The sequence below is a fragment of the Podarcis raffonei genome, chromosome 14 (genome assembly GCF_027172205.1).
Source record: "Podarcis raffonei isolate rPodRaf1 chromosome 14, rPodRaf1.pri, whole genome shotgun sequence".
In the NCBI taxonomy this organism is placed as follows: domain Eukaryota; kingdom Metazoa; phylum Chordata; class Lepidosauria; order Squamata; family Lacertidae; genus Podarcis; species Podarcis raffonei.
This window is the reverse complement of record NC_070615.1, coordinates 40,255,430-40,276,823: the sequence shown is the minus strand read 5'-3', so window position 1 is coordinate 40,276,823 and position 21,394 is coordinate 40,255,430. Positions and strand designations below refer to the sequence as shown.

The 21,394-nt window shown below is 45.1% G+C and overlaps 4 protein-coding genes across 5 annotated transcripts in view; 2 read left to right on the top strand and 2 right to left on the bottom strand.

Moving 5' to 3' along the window:
• REXO5 (RNA exonuclease 5) overlaps nt 1–12,351 on the bottom strand; it is a 42,819-nt gene extending 30,468 nt beyond the window's left edge. For both annotated transcript variants that reach the window (XM_053366113.1, XM_053366114.1), the window contains exons 1-6: nt 12,261–12,351; nt 9,711–9,899; nt 8,625–8,746; nt 5,812–5,938; nt 1,965–2,052; nt 62–169 (exon numbers count right to left, since the gene is read on the bottom strand). In XM_053366113.1, the coding sequence (XP_053222088.1) occupies nt 62–169; nt 1,965–2,052; nt 5,812–5,938; nt 8,625–8,746; nt 9,711–9,851 (586 nt within the window). In that variant the 5' untranslated portion in view covers nt 9,852–9,899; nt 12,261–12,351. The remainder of the gene's footprint in view (nt 1–61; nt 170–1,964; nt 2,053–5,811; nt 5,939–8,624; nt 8,747–9,710; nt 9,900–12,260) is intronic.
• A 187-nt stretch (nt 12,352–12,538) lies between these two features.
• LOC128402178 (ERI1 exoribonuclease 2-like) lies at nt 12,539–17,435 on the top strand. The gene is made up of 8 exons (XM_053366147.1): nt 12,539–12,625; nt 13,285–13,355; nt 13,437–13,520; nt 14,142–14,269; nt 14,462–14,606; nt 15,057–15,157; nt 16,488–16,569; nt 17,015–17,435. Exons 1-8 carry the CDS (start codon nt 12,603–12,605, stop codon nt 17,122–17,124), a joined length of 744 nt encoding a protein of 247 aa, XP_053222122.1. The 5' UTR covers nt 12,539–12,602; the 3' UTR covers nt 17,125–17,435.
• LOC128402171 (ERI1 exoribonuclease 2-like) lies at nt 17,353–19,500 on the top strand. Its single transcript, XM_053366134.1, has one exon. It carries the CDS (start codon nt 17,361–17,363, stop codon nt 18,549–18,551), a length of 1,191 nt encoding a protein of 396 aa, XP_053222109.1. The 5' UTR covers nt 17,353–17,360; the 3' UTR covers nt 18,552–19,500.
• The window catches only part of LOC128402161 (acyl-coenzyme A synthetase ACSM3, mitochondrial-like), a 22,543-nt gene continuing 20,099 nt past the window's right edge, over nt 18,951–21,394 (bottom strand). The window contains exon 14 of the mRNA XM_053366116.1: nt 18,951–20,807. Coding sequence (XP_053222091.1) covers nt 20,721–20,807 — 87 coding nt within the window. The 3' untranslated portion in view covers nt 18,951–20,720. The remainder of the gene's footprint in view (nt 20,808–21,394) is intronic.

Genomic DNA, 21,394 nt, shown 5'->3' with positions numbered 1-21,394 from the left:
TCTGCAAATTAACTGTAATCACAAATGTGCGTTTCTGTTTTCCCCAATAACAGGAGCTTACCTTCCAAGGGGTAATCATTGAGACGCATCTCCTCCGCAGTAAGGACATATCTGGAGAGCCCATGGGCCTCTTCTCCATATTTATGAATTATGGGATTTTTCTGCGTAACTGAAATAGAGAACAAAGGGAGGGGTCAGCAGGGTTGTGGGAGCCAGACAGTTTGCAGAATATAAACCTCCGGGGGGTGGGGGGCTGGAATTGCAAGACAACTCAATTAGGACCAGGTGTGTTCATTGGACACAGAATGCTGACTGACAGGTGTTTGTGTGTGTAAAACTGGGGGAATGGAATGGAGTACCCTGAAAAGAGCATGGCTGGCTGAAATTCCGAACAGGAGCACTCCATACAGCCAGGTTTTGTTTCGGGTTCTACAGTACTTGCATTTCCATACATTGCATTAATACTCCCTGTCCTCAACACTGCACAAATGTCAAGTCATGCACATTTCATCCAAGCGGGTCTGCTGAGAATTGCGGCCTTAATTAAAATTCTAATTTAAAGTTGTTGGTTTTTTTTAAAAAAATCCAAAATAAATTAAAGGCAGCTTTTGTGTGGACTGCTAAAAAAAAGGCAACTTATCTTTTTCTTAACAGAGGACAAAAACAGGAAAGTCTTCAAGATCTAGTAGAAGCAGGTCTCATGCAGGTGGAGAGGCAGTGACAGAAGACATCACCTGTTGAATTCCTGCCTTTTAGGCACCTTGCATGAACCCTGACGGTGTAGAGCAGCCAGCAGCCACAGATGGAAACCCTTGGTTTCTGGCTCCTCTGTTTGGTGGGTCGCTACTTCTCCTTCCTGTGGCCTACAACTGCACACTCTGAAACAGCTCTGGGGTAGCTCCGTCGTTAAGAGCACGAGACTCTTAATCTCAGGGTCAAGGGTTCAGTCTCCACGTTGGAGAAAATATTCCTGCATTGCAGAGGGTTGGGCTAGATGACCCCCTTGGTCCCTTCCAATTCTACGATTCAATGGCAGAGAATCCTGAGCTGTATGTTGAGAATCTGTGGCAGGCTCACAGGCATCAGTTGGTGCTAGTTTCTGTCAGGCAGGAAACCTGTGTCGCTCCTTTGGGCCCTAAGCCATTTAAGGCTTTTTATATGCAAGTGCCAACAGATTGAATTTGGCCCAGAGGCTCAATGACAGCCAGTGCTGTGCTTTCAGGACTGAACTATTTGGGCAGAGCTGTACCATGTGTTTGACGGACGCCAGGTCAGATTAACAGGAGAGCCACACATGCCAATCTGGAATAGCAAGGGATTTTAACCAACCGGGGTTCAAGTACAGTGGTACCTCGGGTTAAGTACTTAATTCGTTCCGGAGGTCCGTTCTTAACCTGAAACTGTTCTTAACCTGAAACACCCCTTTAGCTAATGGGGCCTCCTGCTGCTGCTGCGTGGCTGCCACGCGATTTCTGTTCTCATCCTGAAGCAAAGTTCTTAACCAGAGGTACTATTTCTGGGTTAGCGGAGTCTGTAACCTGAAGCGTCTGTAACCTGAAGCGTCTGTAACCTGAGGTACCACTGTATTTATTTATTGGCCGCTGTATAAGCTAAGCTATATTTGTGGCCATCTTGCAGGGATTAAATGGAACAAAATTTACAGTAAATCAGTATAATGCAGTTTATACACAGTATAATACGCCTTGTAAAATAAGGTACAGTAGTACCTTGGGTTAAGTACTTAATTTGTTCCGGAGGTCCATTCTTAACCTGAAACTGTTCTTAACCTGAAGCACCACTTTAGCTAATGGGGCCTCCTGCTGCTGCCGCGCCGCCGGAGCAAGATTTCTGTTCTCATCCTGAAGCAAAGTTCTTAACCTGAGGTACTATTTCTGGGTTGGCGGAGTCTGTAACCTGAAGCGTATGTAAGCCAAGGTACCACTGTACACACAAATACTAAATACCTTGCCTGCTGATCTGTGGAGCGTCATTTATTCCCAAGCCGCAAAGTTCTTTCATAAAGTCATCAGAGGCCGGGGGCAGAGAGAAGCGCTGTTGAAAGACACAGAGGACATGGCAAACCAAAGAACTGAAAATGCAGAGAAACATGTGCGTCACAGCGAGATTTCTCTTGTATCCAGGAATGGAGAACCTGTAACTCTCCACAACTCCAAATGTCACCATTTGCTTGTTTATTTAACGCCTTCTGAAACACACCCTAAGGAAATGCACAAAGTGCAACGAAGACAGCTTTATTTATTTATTACATTTAGAGGTCGCCTTCTGCTTCAAGAAGCTCAAGGTGGTGGCACTGTTCTCCTCACTCCCCATTTTATCCTCACAACAACCCTGTGAGGTAGGAGAGGCTGAGAAAAGCAGGGACTGCCCCCCCGGTCACCCAGTGAGCTCCATGGCTGAGTGGGGATTCGAATCCTGGCCTCCCAGGCTGCAGTCCAATACTCAAAACATTACACCACACTTAAAAACAACATGGAAAATAACAGCAGATAACTTTAAAAACAAACGAAGCAGACACATATGGCAGCTGGAAAAGCCGGGAAGCTTAAACAAAACCAAAAAGAAAAAGAAAAACTTGGGTGGGGTTTTGTTTTGTTCTTTTGGTACCCCAGTAATTAAAAATACATTTCACTGACTCCTAGTGTTGGGTCGGGTCCAGAAACCCTGCATACAAATAAATTTAACATGAATGAATAGCAGCTACGTAAGTTCTCGCATATTCGGACAGAGAAGGTGCCAAAATACACAACTGAACAAAAGGTCAGGCCAAGTAATTAAGGGGCTGCTATGGAAGCCATGTGCCAACCCCACATTTTTCTTTCCTGCTTGATGTCTTAGGGCAGGGGTCAGCAAACTTTTTCAGCAGTGGGCCGGTCCACTGTCCCTCAGACCTTGTGGGGGGTCAGACTATATTTTGGGGGGAAATGATGCAAGAGCACCACGAGCCCCGGTGGCTGCTTACCCGTGTCTTGCAAGCGGCAGGGGCTGGTGGCAGGACGATGAGCGGCGTGTGAAAGGGCTCCAGAGAGGGGCTGCTTAAAATGGCGGCTGCTCGAGAGCTGCTGCTGCTGGCACCAACAAAACCCAGTCCCCTTCCTCCTCTAGGCAGGGCGGGGAGAAGCCAGGAGGAAGGAGGGAGGAGGCGCCACCGCCGCTGTGTGAGAGGGAAAGAACGCATGTGCTGGCGATCCATGTGGCAATTCCCGGACTGTCCGCGGGCCGGATCCAGAAGGCAATTGGGCCTGATCTGGCCCACAAGCCTTAGTTTGCCTACCCATGTTTTAGGGGGTCCCACAGACTAAGGAAAGCGGTGTGGTAGATTTACCCTCCACTCAGATTTCAAGACAGTGGCCCAAGTCCAAAACTTCTGAGGTTGATAGTTCTGGAAATAACAGAGCCTAGATAGAAATAAGTGGACGCCTAACCAGGAAAGTCCAAAGCTGAAAAATTACAGGATTTCCCTTTTGATCAAACATGCAGTAGTACCCAGGTTCTGATTGCAGGCTTCTGATGGACATCTGGTTGGTTGCTGCGAGAACAGGATGCTAGACTAGAATCACAGAACTGTAGAGTTGGAAGGGTCATCTAGTCTAACCCCCTGCAATGCAGCAACCTCAACTAAAGCATCCATGACAGATGGCCATCCAACCTCTGCTTAAAAACCTCCAAGGAAGGAGAGTCCACCACCTTCCCAGGGAGTCCGTTCCACTGTCAAACAGTTCTTACTGTCCAGAAGTTCTTCCTGATATTTAGTCAGAATTTCCTTTCTGGTAACTTGAAGCCGTCAGTTCAGGTCCCGCCCTCCGGAGCAGGAGAAAACAAGCTTGCTCCCTCTTCCATGTGACAGCCCTTGAGAGATTTAGCCTAACTGAACAGGGCTCTTCTTATGTTGAATGTACGTGTCATTTGGAAGGATTTTTAATTCATCAAAACATCGAGCAAACGACGATTCCCCTTCTCCCCGTGATAGAGGTCCACCGACTGATCCTGGTCTTTTGTCTTTTTAAGTTTCACCTCCGCGCTAGCTGAAGCGCCCAAACACTTTCCAAACGCACGTGCAACAGACGCACTGCATAAACAGACCCCTATTAATAGGCAGAAAACAAGCAGGGTCTGCAATAAAATGTTGCAGTGCAGAGGGCTCCTTTTTTCAGCACTCCAGACAACCAGCCGTGCCCAATTCTAGGATACTCCATTCTACTTCCCCCTTCGGGGTTTGCCTCCCCTCCCTTTTTTATTCCTCACAGCAACCATGTGAGGTAGGTTAGGCTGACCCTGTGAGCTCTCTGGCCAAGGATTTGAAACTTGGTCTCGTAAGAAGAGCTCTGGCCAAATGTCCAGCTAGCTTAGCATCCTGCCCTCGCAGTCGCCAACTAGCAAGAGCAACAGCCCTTGCTTGTGACTGATTACCAGTCAGTGGTATTCAGAAATATACTCCCTCCAACAGTGGTGATAGAACCACCATCTTTCCGAATACTCATCTCCCAGGTCATAGTCTAGTATAGTCCAAACACACTAGCATACAGCCATTTTTAAACTGCCTCACTCTTGAGCCTGCAATTGTTGCTTTAATGGTGGGGAGGTCTGCGCAGGGGGACAAATAACATTTTCAGGGAAATGGGAGTGACTAAAACGGGCCTCTTTTGTGTCGTTATCGTATTAATGACCTCGACTTCCAGGCAGGAGCCAGAGAAAGCTCAGTCTTCGTCTCGCTGGCAAGGACTGGCGACGGCATATTCCTGGAAAGTCTTGAATTTGCTCTCAATTAAAGACATGTGTTTCCTTGCCACTGGAAAGCCCCCCCCCCCACATCCACCCACCGCTAAAAAAACACAAAAAAATAACTTGGGCAAAGTTTACTCATTCAAAGCATCCTGTTCAGAGGAGACTTGTAAGGAAAACCAAAAATAAAAAGAAAAGAAATTGAGCACATTAAAGCAGACTCTATTCTGCGTGGAAAACAGTTGTCTCTTTCAAAAGACAGAACGTACCGTTTGTGTTAAGAGAAGCACATCACGCAAACGCATATTCGCAGCTAGGTTTTGGAGCCCTGTGTGCCAAGACTTGGTAGACAAAGTTCTTGGGGAGAGTGCATAGGGAAGACTTTTAATGTTTAATTATTTTTTTATATACGTTGGAAGCCACCCAGAGTGGCTGGGGTAACCCAGTCAGATGGGTGGGGTACAAGTGAAAATGAAAATAACAACAACAGCAACAACAACAACAACAATAATAATAATATCTGGTGCCCTCTTGAGTGGCCACAGATTGTGGCTGGAGAGTGGGGAGAACAAGGGAGAATAGCACGTCCAATTCGTCACTTTATTTCATTCCTGCAAATCAGGCAACAAAACCTGCCAGCCTGAAAAAGGGTTCGCAGCAGAGGTGGGGAAGTTTCTCTGGCCTGAAGGTAACTCTCCCTTCTCAACTGACTTCTGGGGGGTTGAGGGGGCAGAGCTAGAGGGAAAAGTGGGTGGTGCAATGGATGTGAATTTTACACAAACTGAAACATATGCACCTCCCCTCTCTATCCTCTTATCTGTGTGTGCGATATGGACGGATGGAGATGAAAGGATTCATTCCAGCCAGGCAAAAACAATACAAAGCAAAGCTGATAAGGGGCATGTCCAGGAGCCAGGGCGGCGGCGGCGGGGGGGGGGCACATTTGGCCCACAGAACTGAGGTTTGCCATCCCTAGTTTGCTGCCCTCTGGAACTGATTATAGGAGCTCTGTCCCGATTATAGGAGCTTGCCCAGATGCCTCAGGGATTACGGTACGGCTGGTCAACTTACATGTCTGAATATCTTTCGGAGATGCTTGAACTGCAGGTAGAAGCGGTCGAAGTGGAGCTGACCGACGTCCCGCAGGACCACCACCACTACGCCAGCCAGACGCCTCCGGTGATGAACACGGCACCAGCTGCACCACAAAGCAGGGGGAGAGGGAAAGCCATTACCGCTCCGGTGAGCCTCCTGCCTTTCTCTAGGTGGGGGGCGACAAAGCACGGTAATGGGGGGGGGCAAGGTCTGTAGCTCAGCGGCAGAGCATCTGCTCTGCATGCAGAAGGTCCCGGGTTCAAATCCCCAGGCATCTCTAGGTCCTGTCTGAAACCCTGGAGAGTCAGTGTAGACAATACTGAGCTTGCTAGACCAGTCGTCCTGTGATCGTGGTCTGCTTGTGGGATTCCCATAGGCATCTGGTTGGCCAATGTGACAACAGGAGACTGGACTAGATGGGCCATTGGCCTGACCCCGCTGGCCCTTCTTGCGTTCTGTTTCAGTATAAGGCAGGTTCCTTGGTCATGGGTATTTTAGGGACAAGGACCTGGTTTCCAGCCCTGGTCAATGTTGTTGATGCAGCGCTGGGACACAGAAAGATAATAATAATAATAATAATAATAATAATAATAATAATAATAATAATAATTTATTTATACCCTGCCCATCTGGCTGGGTTTCCCCAGCCACTCTGGGCGGCTTCCAACAAAACACTAAAATACAATAGTCTATTAAACATTAAAAGCTTCCCTAAACAGGGCTGCCTTCAGATGTCTTCTAAAAGTTTGGTAGTTATTTTTCTCTTTGACATCTGATGGGAGGGCGTTCCACAGGGTGGGTGCCACTACCGAGAAGGCCCTCTGCCTGGTTCCCAGTAACTTGGCTTCTCGCAGAGAGGGAACAGCCAGAAGGCCCTCGGCGCTGGACCTCAGTGTCCGGGCGCCGGACTGTAAATGCTCTTTATGCCTCTTTAGTCCAACACCCTTTACTTTGATTGCCACAAGTTCTCCAGTTCTCAGTCAAAGAGATCTTCCTATCACCTGCTGTGTGAGTCTCCCCCCCCTTTTTTTTAAGTCAATGCCAAGAACTGAACCAGGAACTTTCTGCATGCTTTGCCCCTCTTGAGCATGGTTAAGGAAGAAGGAGAATATTCATTCAGTGCAGCGAAGGCCTGCAGCACTGCTGGGGAATCTCAAGTGCTGAATGCGGCCCCCAGGTATCTCTACCAGGCCCCCAGGACTCTCTCCTGACCACATCCTTCACAATATAGCCTCCCAACAGCACATGGCAAAGCTGCTTTTGAAAGGCAAGGAATTTGGAAAAGCAGTCCGGGACATGGTGTTTTGTCTGCTGCTTCCTAGTTTACAAATGCTGTACTGATTTGTTGATCGCATTACACGACTTTTGCTTTAATTGTGGTGTTCAGCTTATTTTTTAGTTGCTACTTTGTTAACAGTGTTTTATAGACTGCAATTGTTTCACTGATGATTTGTTACTTGTTCTAGATGATTCACGCTGCATTTGTGATGTTCTCCATCAATCTCCCTTACTGGCATGAACAGGATGCAGAAGTATTTAAGTCAAAGCGTAAAATTGGCATCTGTTCATAGGAGATGCTTTAAGATAAAACTAAGGTTAAAAAGTGCCTCTTGAGTCTTACAGTGATGTGGCATCTCTCAGAAATTTTGCTACTTTCTCCACAATGCCATTAATTATCCCATATGATTTATGCTGCATTTATTATGTTCAACCATGTTCTTATTATTTATTGTTTGTAATCCTCTTTGGGATTCTTGAATGAAACTGTAATAAATCAAGCAAATCAATCCATCTGTTCAACAAAACAAAGGAAATCAATATTCCTACTGGACTAGATTTCTGTTCTTATCCTGAAGCAAAGTTCTTAACCTGAAGCACTATTTCTGGGTTAGCGGAGTCTGTAACCTGAAGCATATGTAACCTGAAGCGTATGGAACCTGAGGTACCACTGTATTTTCCTCAAAGATCCCTGGGAACTGTGTATGCTGGCAATAGCAGTTCTGCGAGGAGCAAACTACAGTTCCCAGAATTCTCAGACGAAGGTGATCGACTATATGGGACTGGCAGAGATGACGGGCAGAATCCGTGACCAAGGGAAAGAGACGGTGGAAGAAGATTGGAAGAAATTTAAATTTTATCTTAAAAATTGCTGCAAAATTAGTGAGTGTTAAAATGTCATGGGTAAAGCATAGCAGATTTGCAGCGATAAATGATTGGATAAGAGGAAAGAAAAAGGTTAAGGAAAGGGATTTATAGGTAATTTAGATCAGGGGTTGCTGAAAAAGTTTAAAACAGGGATGCAGAAAAGGGAGGCATGGGGAAGTCGTTGAAATTGGGTATAAGAAAAAAAGATTATGAAATTATACATGTTTATATGTTTGTTTGTTTGTGTATTGTTGTTTGTAATGTCTTATAATATATGTTGAAAAACTAATAAAAATTTTATTTAAAAAAAATACAGTTCCCAGAATTCTTTGGAGGAAACCATGCGCTTTAAATGCATGGTGCTGATGTGATCTATGTCGGTGCCAGAAACTTGACACAGGCTAATGGAGGCGTCAAAGGTGCATGGCTCACAGCTCATCAGAGCAGATGAGAATGGCATTAGGTGATGGTCTATAGTGAGATCTATTCCTGTTGGAGCATGTAGGATGGACTCCTAGACTGAACATATAGCAAGGATGGGCAGCCTTCAGTCCTCCAGGATGTTGCTGGACTCCAGTTCTCAACCTCAATGAGAGAATGGGAGTTGTGAGCCCATCAACACCTGGAAGGGGACAAGTGACTACCTGGGATGAGTTGCATCGTGGCGCTTCCCCAAAGCAGAATACTTGAGGAATCTGTACAGTTGGTCGTAGCTGATTTCAGAGTCTTCTCCAAACACTTCGGCAGACAAGCGGGGCTGCTTCTCCTGAAAAGAACGAGAGAACCGGCTCAGGATTGTTTACAAAGACAGAAAGCGTTGAAGTGTCTGAGCTGCCACTGAATGGATTCCAGAAGGGGACGACTCGTCTCTTACAAAAAGGGCACAGAGAAAATAAGTGAGCGAGCAGGGAAGACAGAGTGAGCATACAGTATTTTGATTATGCATAACTTGACATCACTTGGAAGCTATTTACATAAACACAGCAAATGCCAAGTGACTGCAGTTGGATGTGCCATTTGCAAAAATCCTCCGCTGGGAAGTTAACAACCCTGACTGTGAAAAAACACATGAGTCATCCTCTCAAAAACGACCTTGCAGGGTTAGAAATGGGGGGGGGGGGACTTGGCTGCCTGCTTTCCTACCTTTCGGTTTATAAGACTTGACCTACAAAGTGCTTTCAGTCTTGTCTTGATTTCATGAGGGCCAGAAGCTTGAGTTTAATTTTGCAGAATTCAGGGAGGAGCACACTGGCTTCACACAAGCATGGCCTGGAGGTGATGTGTCTTAATATGATGGCCACTTTTGATCAAGTATGGCCTTTTACAAGAGTTCTCCTGGATTTTGGCCCAGTGAGCATTCAGGCTGCTGCATTTTGTACTAGCTGCAGTTTCTGGGACAACTTCAGGGGAAGCCCTGCAAAGAGTGCATTGTACTAATCCAATATGGAGGTGACCAGCACCCTGAAAACTGTGGTCAGGCTACTCTGGTCCAGAAATGGCTGTAGCCAGGGCAACAGTCAAAGCTGTTAAAAAAGCATGGGGTTGTATCCAGCGCTAGTCCTATTCAGAGTTAACCCACTGAAGTTAATAGGCGTGACTAACGTAGGGTCATTATTTCCAATGGGTCTACTCTAGTACACAACTTATTGTTACTTTTTGCTGAGATTGGAGACTGAGGGGCTCATCCACAGAACTGAGAGCAGATCTCCTGCAATAGCAGGAACACTTACATCACTTTTAGCTTTCTGCTGGTTTTGGCAAACATCGCTTTCATCAACCTTCCTTCTCTTTTTAACCTTCTCTGTCTTTTCATTATCTTCACGGGGCCGTTTCTTTTTCATGACATGGGTTGCTGTATCCATTTCGTCCATCAGTATGGGGTTGGGGTTTTTTTCTTGGGGTGTGTATGTGTGTTGTATCTGTCAAAAAGAAGAATCAGGAAATAAAATAGCTGGAAACAGATTTAAGTTGAACAAAATATAACGAACCCCACAAGACGATTTGGCATCCCTTGGCAGGCACAGACAGAAGAGGAGGAAATGGGGTGGTGGGGTGGATTGTGGGAACCTGGGTTGGAGGCAGGCAAATCTCCTCTTTTCACTCAACTACAGTTGCTTTGGAAGAGGAAGCAGGGATGGGAGCTCTCCCCTCCGACCCACATGTGGAGCAGAAAGCCTCAGTGGAGGTTGCATAGCAGTGGTGGCCAAACCCGGCCCTCCAGATGTTTTCGGACTACAATTCCCATCATCCCTGACCATTGGTTCTGTTAGCTAGGGATGATGGGAGTTGTAGTCCCAAAACATCTGGAGGGCTGTTTGGCAACCACAGGATAGGGTTTTGATCTGCCAAGGGGGTTATGGCTGACAGGAAGTGGCAACTGATCAGGAAGGTGCTTGTCATCGAGACTCAGGAGCTGCCTTCACAGATGGAAGCAGCCCCATCTACCCCATGAGAGAGCACACTCGGAATCTCAACATCCCCACAAGGCAAGAGTCTCCTGAGTGAGCACACCACGTCTCAGCTTTAAAAGCTTGGTAGGATGGGTGGTGAAACTTGTTGTGACATCTTCGTTGCTTCTGTCTGGTTCTGAACTTCTTGCCCTGCTCTTGAACTCCTGAGTCCTGTGTCAGCTGCTGAGCCTGTACTTCTAGCCATCTGAATAAAGACATCTTTCTTATTTACAAGTCTGTGTGTTTTGGGAGGAAACCAGGGCAATGTTCTGCCACATTGGAAATGGGTTTCAGCATGGTGCAACTGTGTTGTGGGAGGGAGTAGGGGCTACTGTTTTGTTTTCGTTCTCTTGTTTTGTGTGTGTGTTTTCTTATCTTGTATTTTTGTGTTGTGAGCTGCCTTGAGATCTATGCATGGAGGGCGGTATACGAATTTAATAAATAATAGTAACTGGGAGCATTTACACAATGGTTCCAACCAGTTAAGCTATTTATGGTCACAAGACAGTATACGTTTGTTCTATGTTTTACGTTTGTGCACTCAGAAGTCCTGCTGAACTTAATTGGGCTTACTCTCTAGGAGATGTGCCAATGATTGCAACCTATACCACACTGAAAGCAGTGGGGAGTTTGGTGTCTTCAACTTCTCCATTGCCTTCAATAAGGGGCAATGAAATGGGGTGCCCTAGAAACAGAAGCACCCCACACTGCTGTTGCAGGCCTCCTCCCCTTTGAGAACACTCAAATTAACAATGGTACTTAAAAGTAAATCATAATTAATCTGTATTAATGATTTCAACAGGACAAAAGCTCCGTTTACCTAGGCTGCAACTATACTCCCACTTACCTGGGAGGAAACCCCATTGACTTCAACAGGGCACACTTCTGAATAGACATGGTTAGGATTGTCATGTTATTCTAGATCCAATCCACAACTGAAGGGGAAGCCATTATGGAACAAACATACTTCTGGTGAAGCCAAGCACATAGCAACATGCCAGACCCTCTAAGTGTCTCTATTTTCCAGGGACGTCCCTGGTTTAGAGAAGCCGTCCTGGTTTCTGATTTGATCCTGGAATGTCCCACTTTTCCTTAGGATGTCCCTATTTTCATTCGAGAAATATTGGAGGGTATGGTAGGATGTCCTTATTTTCATTCGAGAAATGGTGGAGGGTATAGTTATCCAGCCCCCCGAGCCATCTGAAGGCAATCCTGTATAGGGAAGTGGTATTTTAAAAAATGTTTTTATATGTACTGAAGGCTGCCCAGAGTGGCTGGGGCAACCCAGTAAGCTGTGTGGGGTATAAATACTAAAATTATCATTATGGAACGGGAGGTCCCTATTTTCATCGGAGAAATGTTGCGAGGGTATGACATGCATAATAATAATAAAGGGAGGAAATAAATGTTGTGTCGTGAAAAGGTTGTAATACACACCATACAATTGAAACAGATTTCCTCTCCCCAAATCCTGGGAACCGTAGTCTGCAATTCCAAGCACCCATAACAAACTACAGCTCCCAGGATTAAGCATATGGTGTGCATGGCAGCCTAAATAGCATGGAGCAGGTGCAGAGACACCCACAGCGTGTGCAATGATGGTGAGGAGACTCAAGACTGCAGGTTACAGAGCCAATGTTAGCACTACTCAGAGTAGACCGCTGGGAGACCTGCAGCCATGTGCGTTTATCCGGGGAGGGGGGGCGGGATTCCTCCTCCTCCTCCTGCCCTCTGAAGGCAAACCCCGCATAGCCGCTTCTCCCGTCCCCCCCGGGGACATAGAAACGCCTTTCAAAGAACGACGGTCGTTTAAGCAGGAGAGACGCTCACCTTCTTCCTCCGTTTGCCTTCGCGCGGTGCAGAGCGGAGCTCCCAATCGAGGAAAAGCTTTCGATCGGCAATCGTTTCCTTCGGCCTAGGCTACTCGCCCACCCACCCGCTCTCTCGGAGCGCCGCATAGGCTGTTGGAGAAGTCGCGAGCGGGGACTCCGGAGAAGAACGGAGAGCTCCCCGGAAGTCAGAAGGACCAGACCCTAGTAGCCGATTTGTCGACGGCATCGATAAGAGGCGGGATCCGCGGGCTGTTCAAAACGGAGGCCGGAAACGGAGAGGAGTGGGGAGCGTGGAGCGTGGAGCGTCGGGGATGGGGGATGGGAGTGGGAGGCCGTAACCATGGCGACGAAGAAGTTGGCCAGGTGAGGCCTACAACAGGCGCTGCATCCTCCTTTTCCTCCATTTCCCTAGTGGGCTCTCGGGTTATTATTATTTTTATTATTATTAATTTCATTTATACACTGCCTTTTCATCCAAAGAGCTCCAGGCAGCGCACTGCCCCCTCCTTATTCATTTAATCCACCCAACAACCCTGTGAGGTTGGTTAGGTTCAGAGGCAGTGAGTGGCCCAAGGTCACCCAGGGAGCTCCTTGGCTGAGTGAGGTTTCGAACCCTGCTCTCCCAGGTCCTAGTCTGGTGCTCTAACCACTGCACCACCCTGGTTAACAAGCCTTGTGTGTTTCTTTTCCCTTGGGAAGGTTTGGGTGTTTAAAATAAGGGTTTGGAGGGAGCTGGTGAGAAGATGCTGCCAGATGTCTGGAACAAACCCCCATTTTGCCCCCATTCTCTCCCCTTTTATCCCATTTTTTTTGAGCTTCGTGTAAATAGGTTACAGGTTGGGCCGCTTGCATTTCATTACTAGTTGTCCCAACTGTTCTCCACACTTTTTCTCAAGGGATTTGGGAGCCTCAGGCCTGAATCTCGATCGCTTGGTTACCCCCCAAAATACTGTTCTGCTATTGAGAGATTAATTTTTCAGTATGTGTTTGTATTTATTTTATTTTTATTTTTATTTTTGTAGACAGCTTGGCATTATTAGAAGAATTTCTAAAACATCGCCCGGTGGCCAGAATCATGGCAAACCCAAACTGAGTGAGTACTGTGTCTGAATTGCAAAGCAAAAATCACTGTCTTTGCTCTTGCAAATAACGCAATCCTCGCTTGATTTTGTAGGGCAGTTGTTTGACTACTTAATAATTATTGATTTTGAGTCTACGTGCTGGAAAGAAGGCAGAAAATGTTACACTCAAGAAATCAGTAAGTGGAGATTTAGTAATGTTGTTTGAGAACTGCTTCTGTGTGATCGGTAGATTAATAATGGAGCTATCAAAACATTGCTCATGCAGTTTATTTGTATATAATTCCCAACCTACCTATCCCAAACTCTACATGTAAAGTATTCATATTTTGATACTTAATTTACATGAATGACTGGAGGTGGGTACTGGAACATAACAGCAGCTGGTATTTGGGGCACACCTCTTACCATGCCCTTAGATCAGAGGTTTTCAACTTTTTTGAGTATGGCTCCCTTGACCAACTACATTCTTTCTGCAGCACCCCTATTAAAACATGCTGAAATGTTTAGCTTGTTTAAACCTGGGGCACAGTTGCAATTAATTGCATTTTTATCTCTTCCTCTCTCAAAGGATCTTAGAAAGATTTATATAATCCCCTCTCCCTTTTATACTCACAACAATCCTGTGAGGTAGGTTAGGGTAAGGAAATATAACTGACCCAATGTATTTTATGACCAGGGGGCGGGGGACCTTAAACCTTTGACCCAGCACTCTTTAACTCCATTTGTAAAACTGCATTTTTAAGAATGCTATTTCTTTAAAATAAACCTGATTTGGAATGAAAATGTACTTTCTTTAGTTGAATTTCCAGCAGTTCTATTAAACACCTTGAATGGAGAGATTGAATCTGAATTCCACATGTACGTGCAGCCTCAGGAACATCCCATTCTCTCTGAATTTTGCACTGAGCTAACTGGCATAAAGCAGGTACAATTTTATTGTTTCATGTTGCAGTCAATTTGCAAGCTAAGCTCATAGTTTCCAGTTGGTTTTGAAACCACTGAGGTGTTATTGACCCTGTTTCACTATGCCTGACAATGAATTGTGTTAAGGCTGAGTGTAAAGCAACACTTGGATACTGTCAAAAATACTAAATGTATCTTTTTCTCTTCTATTAAGAACCAAGTTGATGAAGGTGTCCCTCTTCATATATGCCTGTCTCAGTTTTCTAAATGGATTCAAAAAATGCAGAAGGAAAAAAACATTGTTTTCAGTTCAGGTCATTCTTCAGAAGGAAAATTATGTGCTTTTGTTACATGGTCAGGTAATTCATAGTACCTTTTTAAAAATCTGATTTCTCACGCTGAAAGTGGTTTGAAGTGATTCAACCCTCTTGACTTTGCTTTTCCACTTCCTTTTTAAAAAGCTTGAACTTTCAAGGCTGTATTTGCAGCATATGCTAGAAACTGGTTTAAGAAAGCAAAAGAAAAACGAGGTTTTTCTTGGGTAGAATACACACAAAACTCTGAGTTGCGAGGTGCAATGCACAGTTGTGGATTGCGTACTCCTCAGCAGTTATGTGTGCATTTCACAATCACACCATAGAGCGGACTTAGTCCCTAGGTATCTTTTCCTACTTTAATTCCTCATGTTTCTAGCCTGGCGAGGAATGGCTGTCTGATAAGACACAGTTACTATTCCCCACGGAAGAAAGCTAGAAACAATAACAAAGCATAAAACATGAAAGGTTTATGACAGTTTGTTTGTTCTACAGACTGGGACCTGGGTGTGTGTTTGCAATACGAGTGTAAAAGAAAGCAGCTGAGAAAACCAGATGTTTTAAACTCCTGGATTGATCTCAGGGCAACTTACAAGGTGAGATTAGACTGCATATGTGTAATATTCATGAAAGGAATGCGGAAATGGCCAATTTTGCTAGCTGAGAGCTGCTTATTGTTTGGATTGCAGTGGTCATGATGTAACTCTGCAAGCTAGATCATTTGCCAGATGAAATGTAACTTTTGCTGCATTTCTACATTGCTTATAATACTGTCATGTTAGTTCAGTGCTCCCATCTGTTTTACTCCTTTCCATCTCTCTTCTTTTATTCATTAAGTGTTTTCCTTCACTGGTGACATAAAGATCACATGTTTACATAGTCCTCCTAGGTATATGACCCATCTCTGGTCCTGTCTGTATTATTTATTATATTATCCATATCCCACCTTTAAGGAAGCAAAGTAAAGAAATACATGGGGGGGGGGAAATAAGATAATTTAATAAGGTTGCAATAAGCTCACAGGAGGAGCTCTGCTGGATCAGAACAGTGGCTCATGTTGTCCAGCATTCCATTCCCAGCAGCCAACCAGATGCCTGAAAAGCGTAACAAGTCTCCAGGCTGCCTTCCATAGTGCAGTCACTGTGTGCGGGCAGGGGGGAACAGTCTGAGGTCACCTGAGATCATCATTGCCTATCTCCTTTGGTCTCCTATTCCTTGTCATAGGGCCTTTGGTGGTAGACAGCCCTGTGAGTAAGATGGGACAGTGATTTTTTTTTTTTTTGAGGAAGGATATGATCTATGTAGTATAATAGATAGATAGATAGATAGATAGATAGATAGATAGATAATTTATTACGGTCGGAGACCAGCTTATAAAACACACTTGAGGGTACAATCCCAGAAGGAAAACAAACATTTTAAACAATGTACAACAATAAGCCATCCCCTGACCCAAACTCGGCTCCATGGGTGACTCTGGGTCATCTCTCTGAGGTAGCTTATCTTAAAGTTTTTAAGTGTCTATACGCTTATTGCATTTATAAATGTAGTATATTCATTATTTTAAAAATGATAGATATCACTTAATACAGATTCATTTTATGATTGCTCCTGAATATTTAGTAATCAGAGCACTGATGGGAGTGTTTTCAGTTCTTTGACTTGCTAAAGCAGGTGTGGGGAACCTTTGGCCCTCTAAATGTTGTGGAACTCCTAACTTCCATCATCCCCAACAAGCATGGCCAATAGTCAGGGATTATAGGAGGTGTATTCAGCAATGTTTAGAGGGCCACAGGCTTCCCACACCAGTGCTAAAGAAAGGTGTATATGAAGAACTAAATTTTGTGCTGTGCCTATGAGCACCCGCCATGATTCGAGTTGAACAGAGCACAGCAGCTAATGTCTTTAACCTTTATTTCCTCTTAGCTCTTTTACTGTCGGAAGCCACGTGGGCTAAACGGTGCTTTGCAGGATGTGGGGATCATATTTTCAGGACGGGAGCATTCTGGTGAGTGAGTTTTTAAGTGTGTATGTGTGTATGTATGGAAATATTTCTAGTTATCAGTAGTGAGTTCTACTACACACATTACTACTACTAAAATACACACACACAAAAAGTTCAGGACAGTACCTACTGTTCCTTACCTCCTTCTGTTTTTATCTTTGCAGCAACCCGGTGGGGTGGGCTGGACCAGACTGGGAGGCAGAGTGACTCAAAGTCACTTAGTGCACTTTAGGACCAAGCAGGGAGTGGAACTCAATTCTCCCTGGACTTACTACCTGCCATCACCAAATATTATACTTATACTAGGGTCGTCTTATACAAGGATGCTTTGTGCATAGCTGTATCCCTACAGGTTCTTTTGTTAAGCAGTGAGAAAGGGTTGTGTGAGTACAGAATAGTTAACTTGCCTGACTTGGTCAACAACAGCACCATCTCTCTTTTTCTCAAGGGCTGGATGATTCCCGGAATACTGCTCGCCTTGCATGGAAGATGATCTGCGATGGGTGTGTGATGAAAATCACTAAATCTTTGGATAAGGTCAGTGGCTTTTCTACTTGACATATGTGCCAAGAAGACAGTAAGTTTGCTGAAACGACTTTGAACTTGATCTTCTTCCTGGAGGATTCCGAGGCACATTTTCTCACTTGGCTGTTGACACCTCTTTCCTGCGGTTCCCACAATATCTTATTTGTTTATGGATTCTTTAGGCACCTCCTGCGAAGAATTCCATTGCCAGGTTTTTGTCTCCAAAACCTACTGAAGGAAGTCCTTTGGGAAGCAATGATGGTGCAGGAATGTCATGTCTGGATGAGAGCAAAAATGCTGGAGTTACCACAGGAATTAAAAACAACAAGGAAAACCAACAGCAAGAGTTCAGTCCTGTTCATCTGCATAGAAACACCCATGTTCTGTCGAGAGATGCCCCAAAGACTGATAGATGTAGTAGTGTCCAAAGCTGCTTGGTTGAAAGGCTCAATTCCCCTCTTGGCTCTTTTCAGCCTTCGCATAACTCTTTGGGCATCCAGAGTGGGCTAAATAACAGGCACCCAATTTCTAATTCTTCAGTGCATAATCCAGGACTGGTTTTAGTCTCAACCACTCTTTCCTCCGTCAGTATTTCAGATATAGACATAAGTACCACTTCAGATTGTTTATCAGCGCTGGCCAACTGGGAGGATGTAGCTTTAATACCAGCATCGCAAGATGATGAAAGTTTGCAGCAGGAGGATGACCCGAACCATAAGAGTTCATTAACCGTTGAAGAGAAGATGGATCTGAATGAGTCGCACACGATGAACTTGGGATCTAAAAGTGTTGCGGATGCTACTCTGAATCTGGAACTCCCCAAGTCTGTTGTGTACAAAAGCCCCAGCACTACGATTTATAACATTAGCATAGCCCCAAATACGTTCTCAGATACTTCTGCGTTTAAGCTTCCCACTGCAAAAGCAAGTGCTGCTTCCACTGATGTGTCAAATGGAACCCCTTTCAGATTGTCATCTGAAGCTCACAAAAGGAAGCCTTCCAGTCCAAAATCAGTTCCTCCAGCAAAGAAACCACCCTTTATAGTTTATGAAGACAAAGGCGCAACGCCTAGTACCTCCCAGCTAGTCAGGAGGCTCGGCTCCTACCGTGTCCCTTTCGGCATCTTAAACTCCTCAGTCAACTTAAACCAGCCTTTAAAGGCTGCAGAGACTGGGAGAGTGACCCCTCCTTTGTGCAGATGCGGTCGAAGGGCCAGAAGGCTAAATGTTTCGAATGGTGGTCCGAATCATGGCAAAGCATTCTATAGCTGCCCAGTTGGAAAGCAGGCGGGGAATAGAAAGGGCTGCGGTTATTTCATATGGGAGCATACTCTTCAAAAGGAGAAGCTCACAGTCCCTACCTCCAGTGCTCTGGGGCTGCCAGGTCCTGGACACAGTTTCAGTTCATCAGGAAATTCTGAAAAGAAGACCCTCGTTCTCCGACCCTCTATGCGAACCTAGCCAAGGACTACCTCCTTGACCTCCTTCTTCATGGAGAAAAATTATCACACCATCACAAATGAAAGAGGCTGTTAGCTTTGTTTCCCCATCTCAGAATATTCTTCCAAATCACGCTGCAAATGGGCTGTCTATAAGCTTCTAAAGTGAGAAGTAAAAGCATGGGCATCCCTAAAAGGATTTTGACAGTATTGCTGAGGATAAACCAAATGAGGATCAGTAGTTGGTCTTGCCTTTTAAAGTTATCCTGCTTTTTCTATATTTTAGGTTTATCACAGATTATGTCTCCATTACTAGATAACTGCAAACACATGCATGCTCCATGAGAATCGGTAGCACAGGCTTTTGGAACACTTGCTTTTTAAAAGAAATAGTGCATAAAGAAGTTATCATGGTTTTAAGTTTTATATCCATATTGATTTTTTATTAGTGAAGTACAATAGAAGTGTGGCCTGGAATTCTGGAGGTTGACTTCCTTCCAGTATAGCAGCTTAAATTCCACAGTAAAACTGAAGCACTTTTCTTATCTTGATGCTCTATTTCTGACAAAACATGTTTTGTTTACTTTGGGGCATTACCACCATACTTGAGGCTGGTACACAGCCCTTGGGAAAAGTCAGAAGTTTAAATCAAAGACAGGAGCTAACATAAACCCACATCAATCAGAAAGTAAAGAGGTAGAAGTTCTATAACAAATTAAACAAACTCAGCACATTAAATGGAATGAGGTTGTTGCATAGCATGGCAGGAGAGTTCTGTGACTTACTTCTTGAATGCATGAGAAACCTGGCATTGGCTTGAAAATGGTTGCCAATATTGTGAAATACTGTGCCTATAGTGCTTTCAGTGTCCCAGGAGATATTGGTCCGGGCTGGAATTTTTTAGCTAACCATTTTTTATGATCTGAATTAAGTGAAATAAAATATGAAATAAAAACGATTTTCTGTTTTAACAGTTTGGATTTTGCCTGTTGATAGCTTTTTGATTTTGATAGCTCTTTAAGCACTGTAGGGAAGTTACATATGCAGAAATATTAATACTTAAAAGTCTGCTCTGTTGTTCTTAACTATAATCCTAGGAGCTTGCTTACACATGGATGGGGGAGAGGATATTTAAGCACAGATGTGGGCCTCCGGTTGTTGCAGAAACAAAAAATATTCCTGGTATGATCAGTCACTATCACACGCTTCAGGCCCCACTGACGTAAGAATTTAATATTGGCTGGATTGTGTCCAGCTGAATTAAAAGCCTTTTCTCCTGCTTCAATGATGCCGGCATCATTCAGCATAGTACATCGTTGGTGGGAGCTTTGGTGGGGATGCTACTCTTGCATGGTGACCACCGGATCCCTTGTAGTTTATATCACCCTGATGCACAATAGAGACTGGACTTATTTAGGTTGCGGCCAGGTTGTGTCTCTAGAAGGGCTTTCTAGCAGGGGTGCCCAAAGAAGCTTGCTGCCAGTAACTAGGTGGAATGTTGAAATGAGCACATGTCTCAACAGTGCTGTGAAGGTCCTTATTTATAAACCCAGATAGTTCACTTGCTTTGGGACAACTATGTCCCCATTGCAACAACTTGCACTCCCCTGATTTTTTCGGTGGGCTGGGTGTGGATACTTCCATCATCCTGTGTGTTGGAAGCTGTTGGGTCAACAGGAGATCTGAACAGATCGAGACCCTTCCATTCTGCCTCTACAGGGAGTGGGGAAAGGAGCTGGCTAATGTGCTTGATTACATGTCTAGCTTGCTCTTGTAGCTCCCTGCAGATTCGTGATGATTTTTTAAGCTTCTGAGCTTTGGAATCAACTTTGTGTTGGCATTTTCTCCAGAGTACACTGTGTTCTTTTCTGCATGCGACTCAGCATCTGGAATGAGAGTTATGCTTTGCTTTGCTCAACCTTGCAAGACGCTTTTAGGATTTTATATGAATGGGCGGAGGGAGATGCTCAACCACTGATATTCCCCAAATGTCTGATCCTGCACTGCTTGTAATATACCTCAAACTCCTAGGGAGTGGGTATGTGAGGGTTGGGGGGGTGTTTTTTGCAGTGTGTGTGTGTGACAGCTGCAGCATTGGGATTTAAATACAGAGGCTGGCATGGCAAGATCTTGCAACATAAGGAACCAATATAAAACTCAGAACAGGCGCTGTGGAAGTAAACAGCTAAATCTAAGCTTTCCCCCACTCTGCCTTGCGCAATTCATTTCTTCTGATTTTCCCACTGATTGTCTTTGGCAGATGTGGCACAAACTCCACCTGTTGGACAAGAGAAGGAATTACAGTGAGCCAAAGGGGGCAAAACATACAAAGGTTTTTTTTTATATGGAGTCTGTTTGTGGAAAGCAAACAGTAGGGCTCTACTTGCCCCTATTTCGGGGATGGAGGATCTTCCAGCCTGTGAGCTACACCACCTGTTGTGGACTGGCTGGATGCTGAGGAATGGTGAGAGGCACCAGCTGGGGAACCCCCAAGAGAGGACGGCCCAGAGCCAGGGGATTGGTGGTAGGACAAGGATGAGGGGTCAGAGGGAGCAAACGGAGGAGGTGGTGTTGGAAGCTGAAGAGGCAACAGGGTTTAGTGAGAAGGAAAAGGCTGTGGCAGAGAGCAGTGCAGACTCAGAGGCAGAAGCAGAGGCAGGAACGGAAGGGGACCAAGAGGCAGCAATGAGGCAGGCCGCCGAAGAAGCCAGGGAGTCTCCCCTTTCAGCTGTGACCAGCTCCCCTCCCTCTTGATCTCCCAGAAGACGAAGAGGAATGAAGCGGGCAGAGCAAAGGGTGGTATGGTGAAGGAGCCTCAGGGTGCTGGGGAGAGGAGTCTTAGAGAGCAGTGGGAAGGTGGGGACC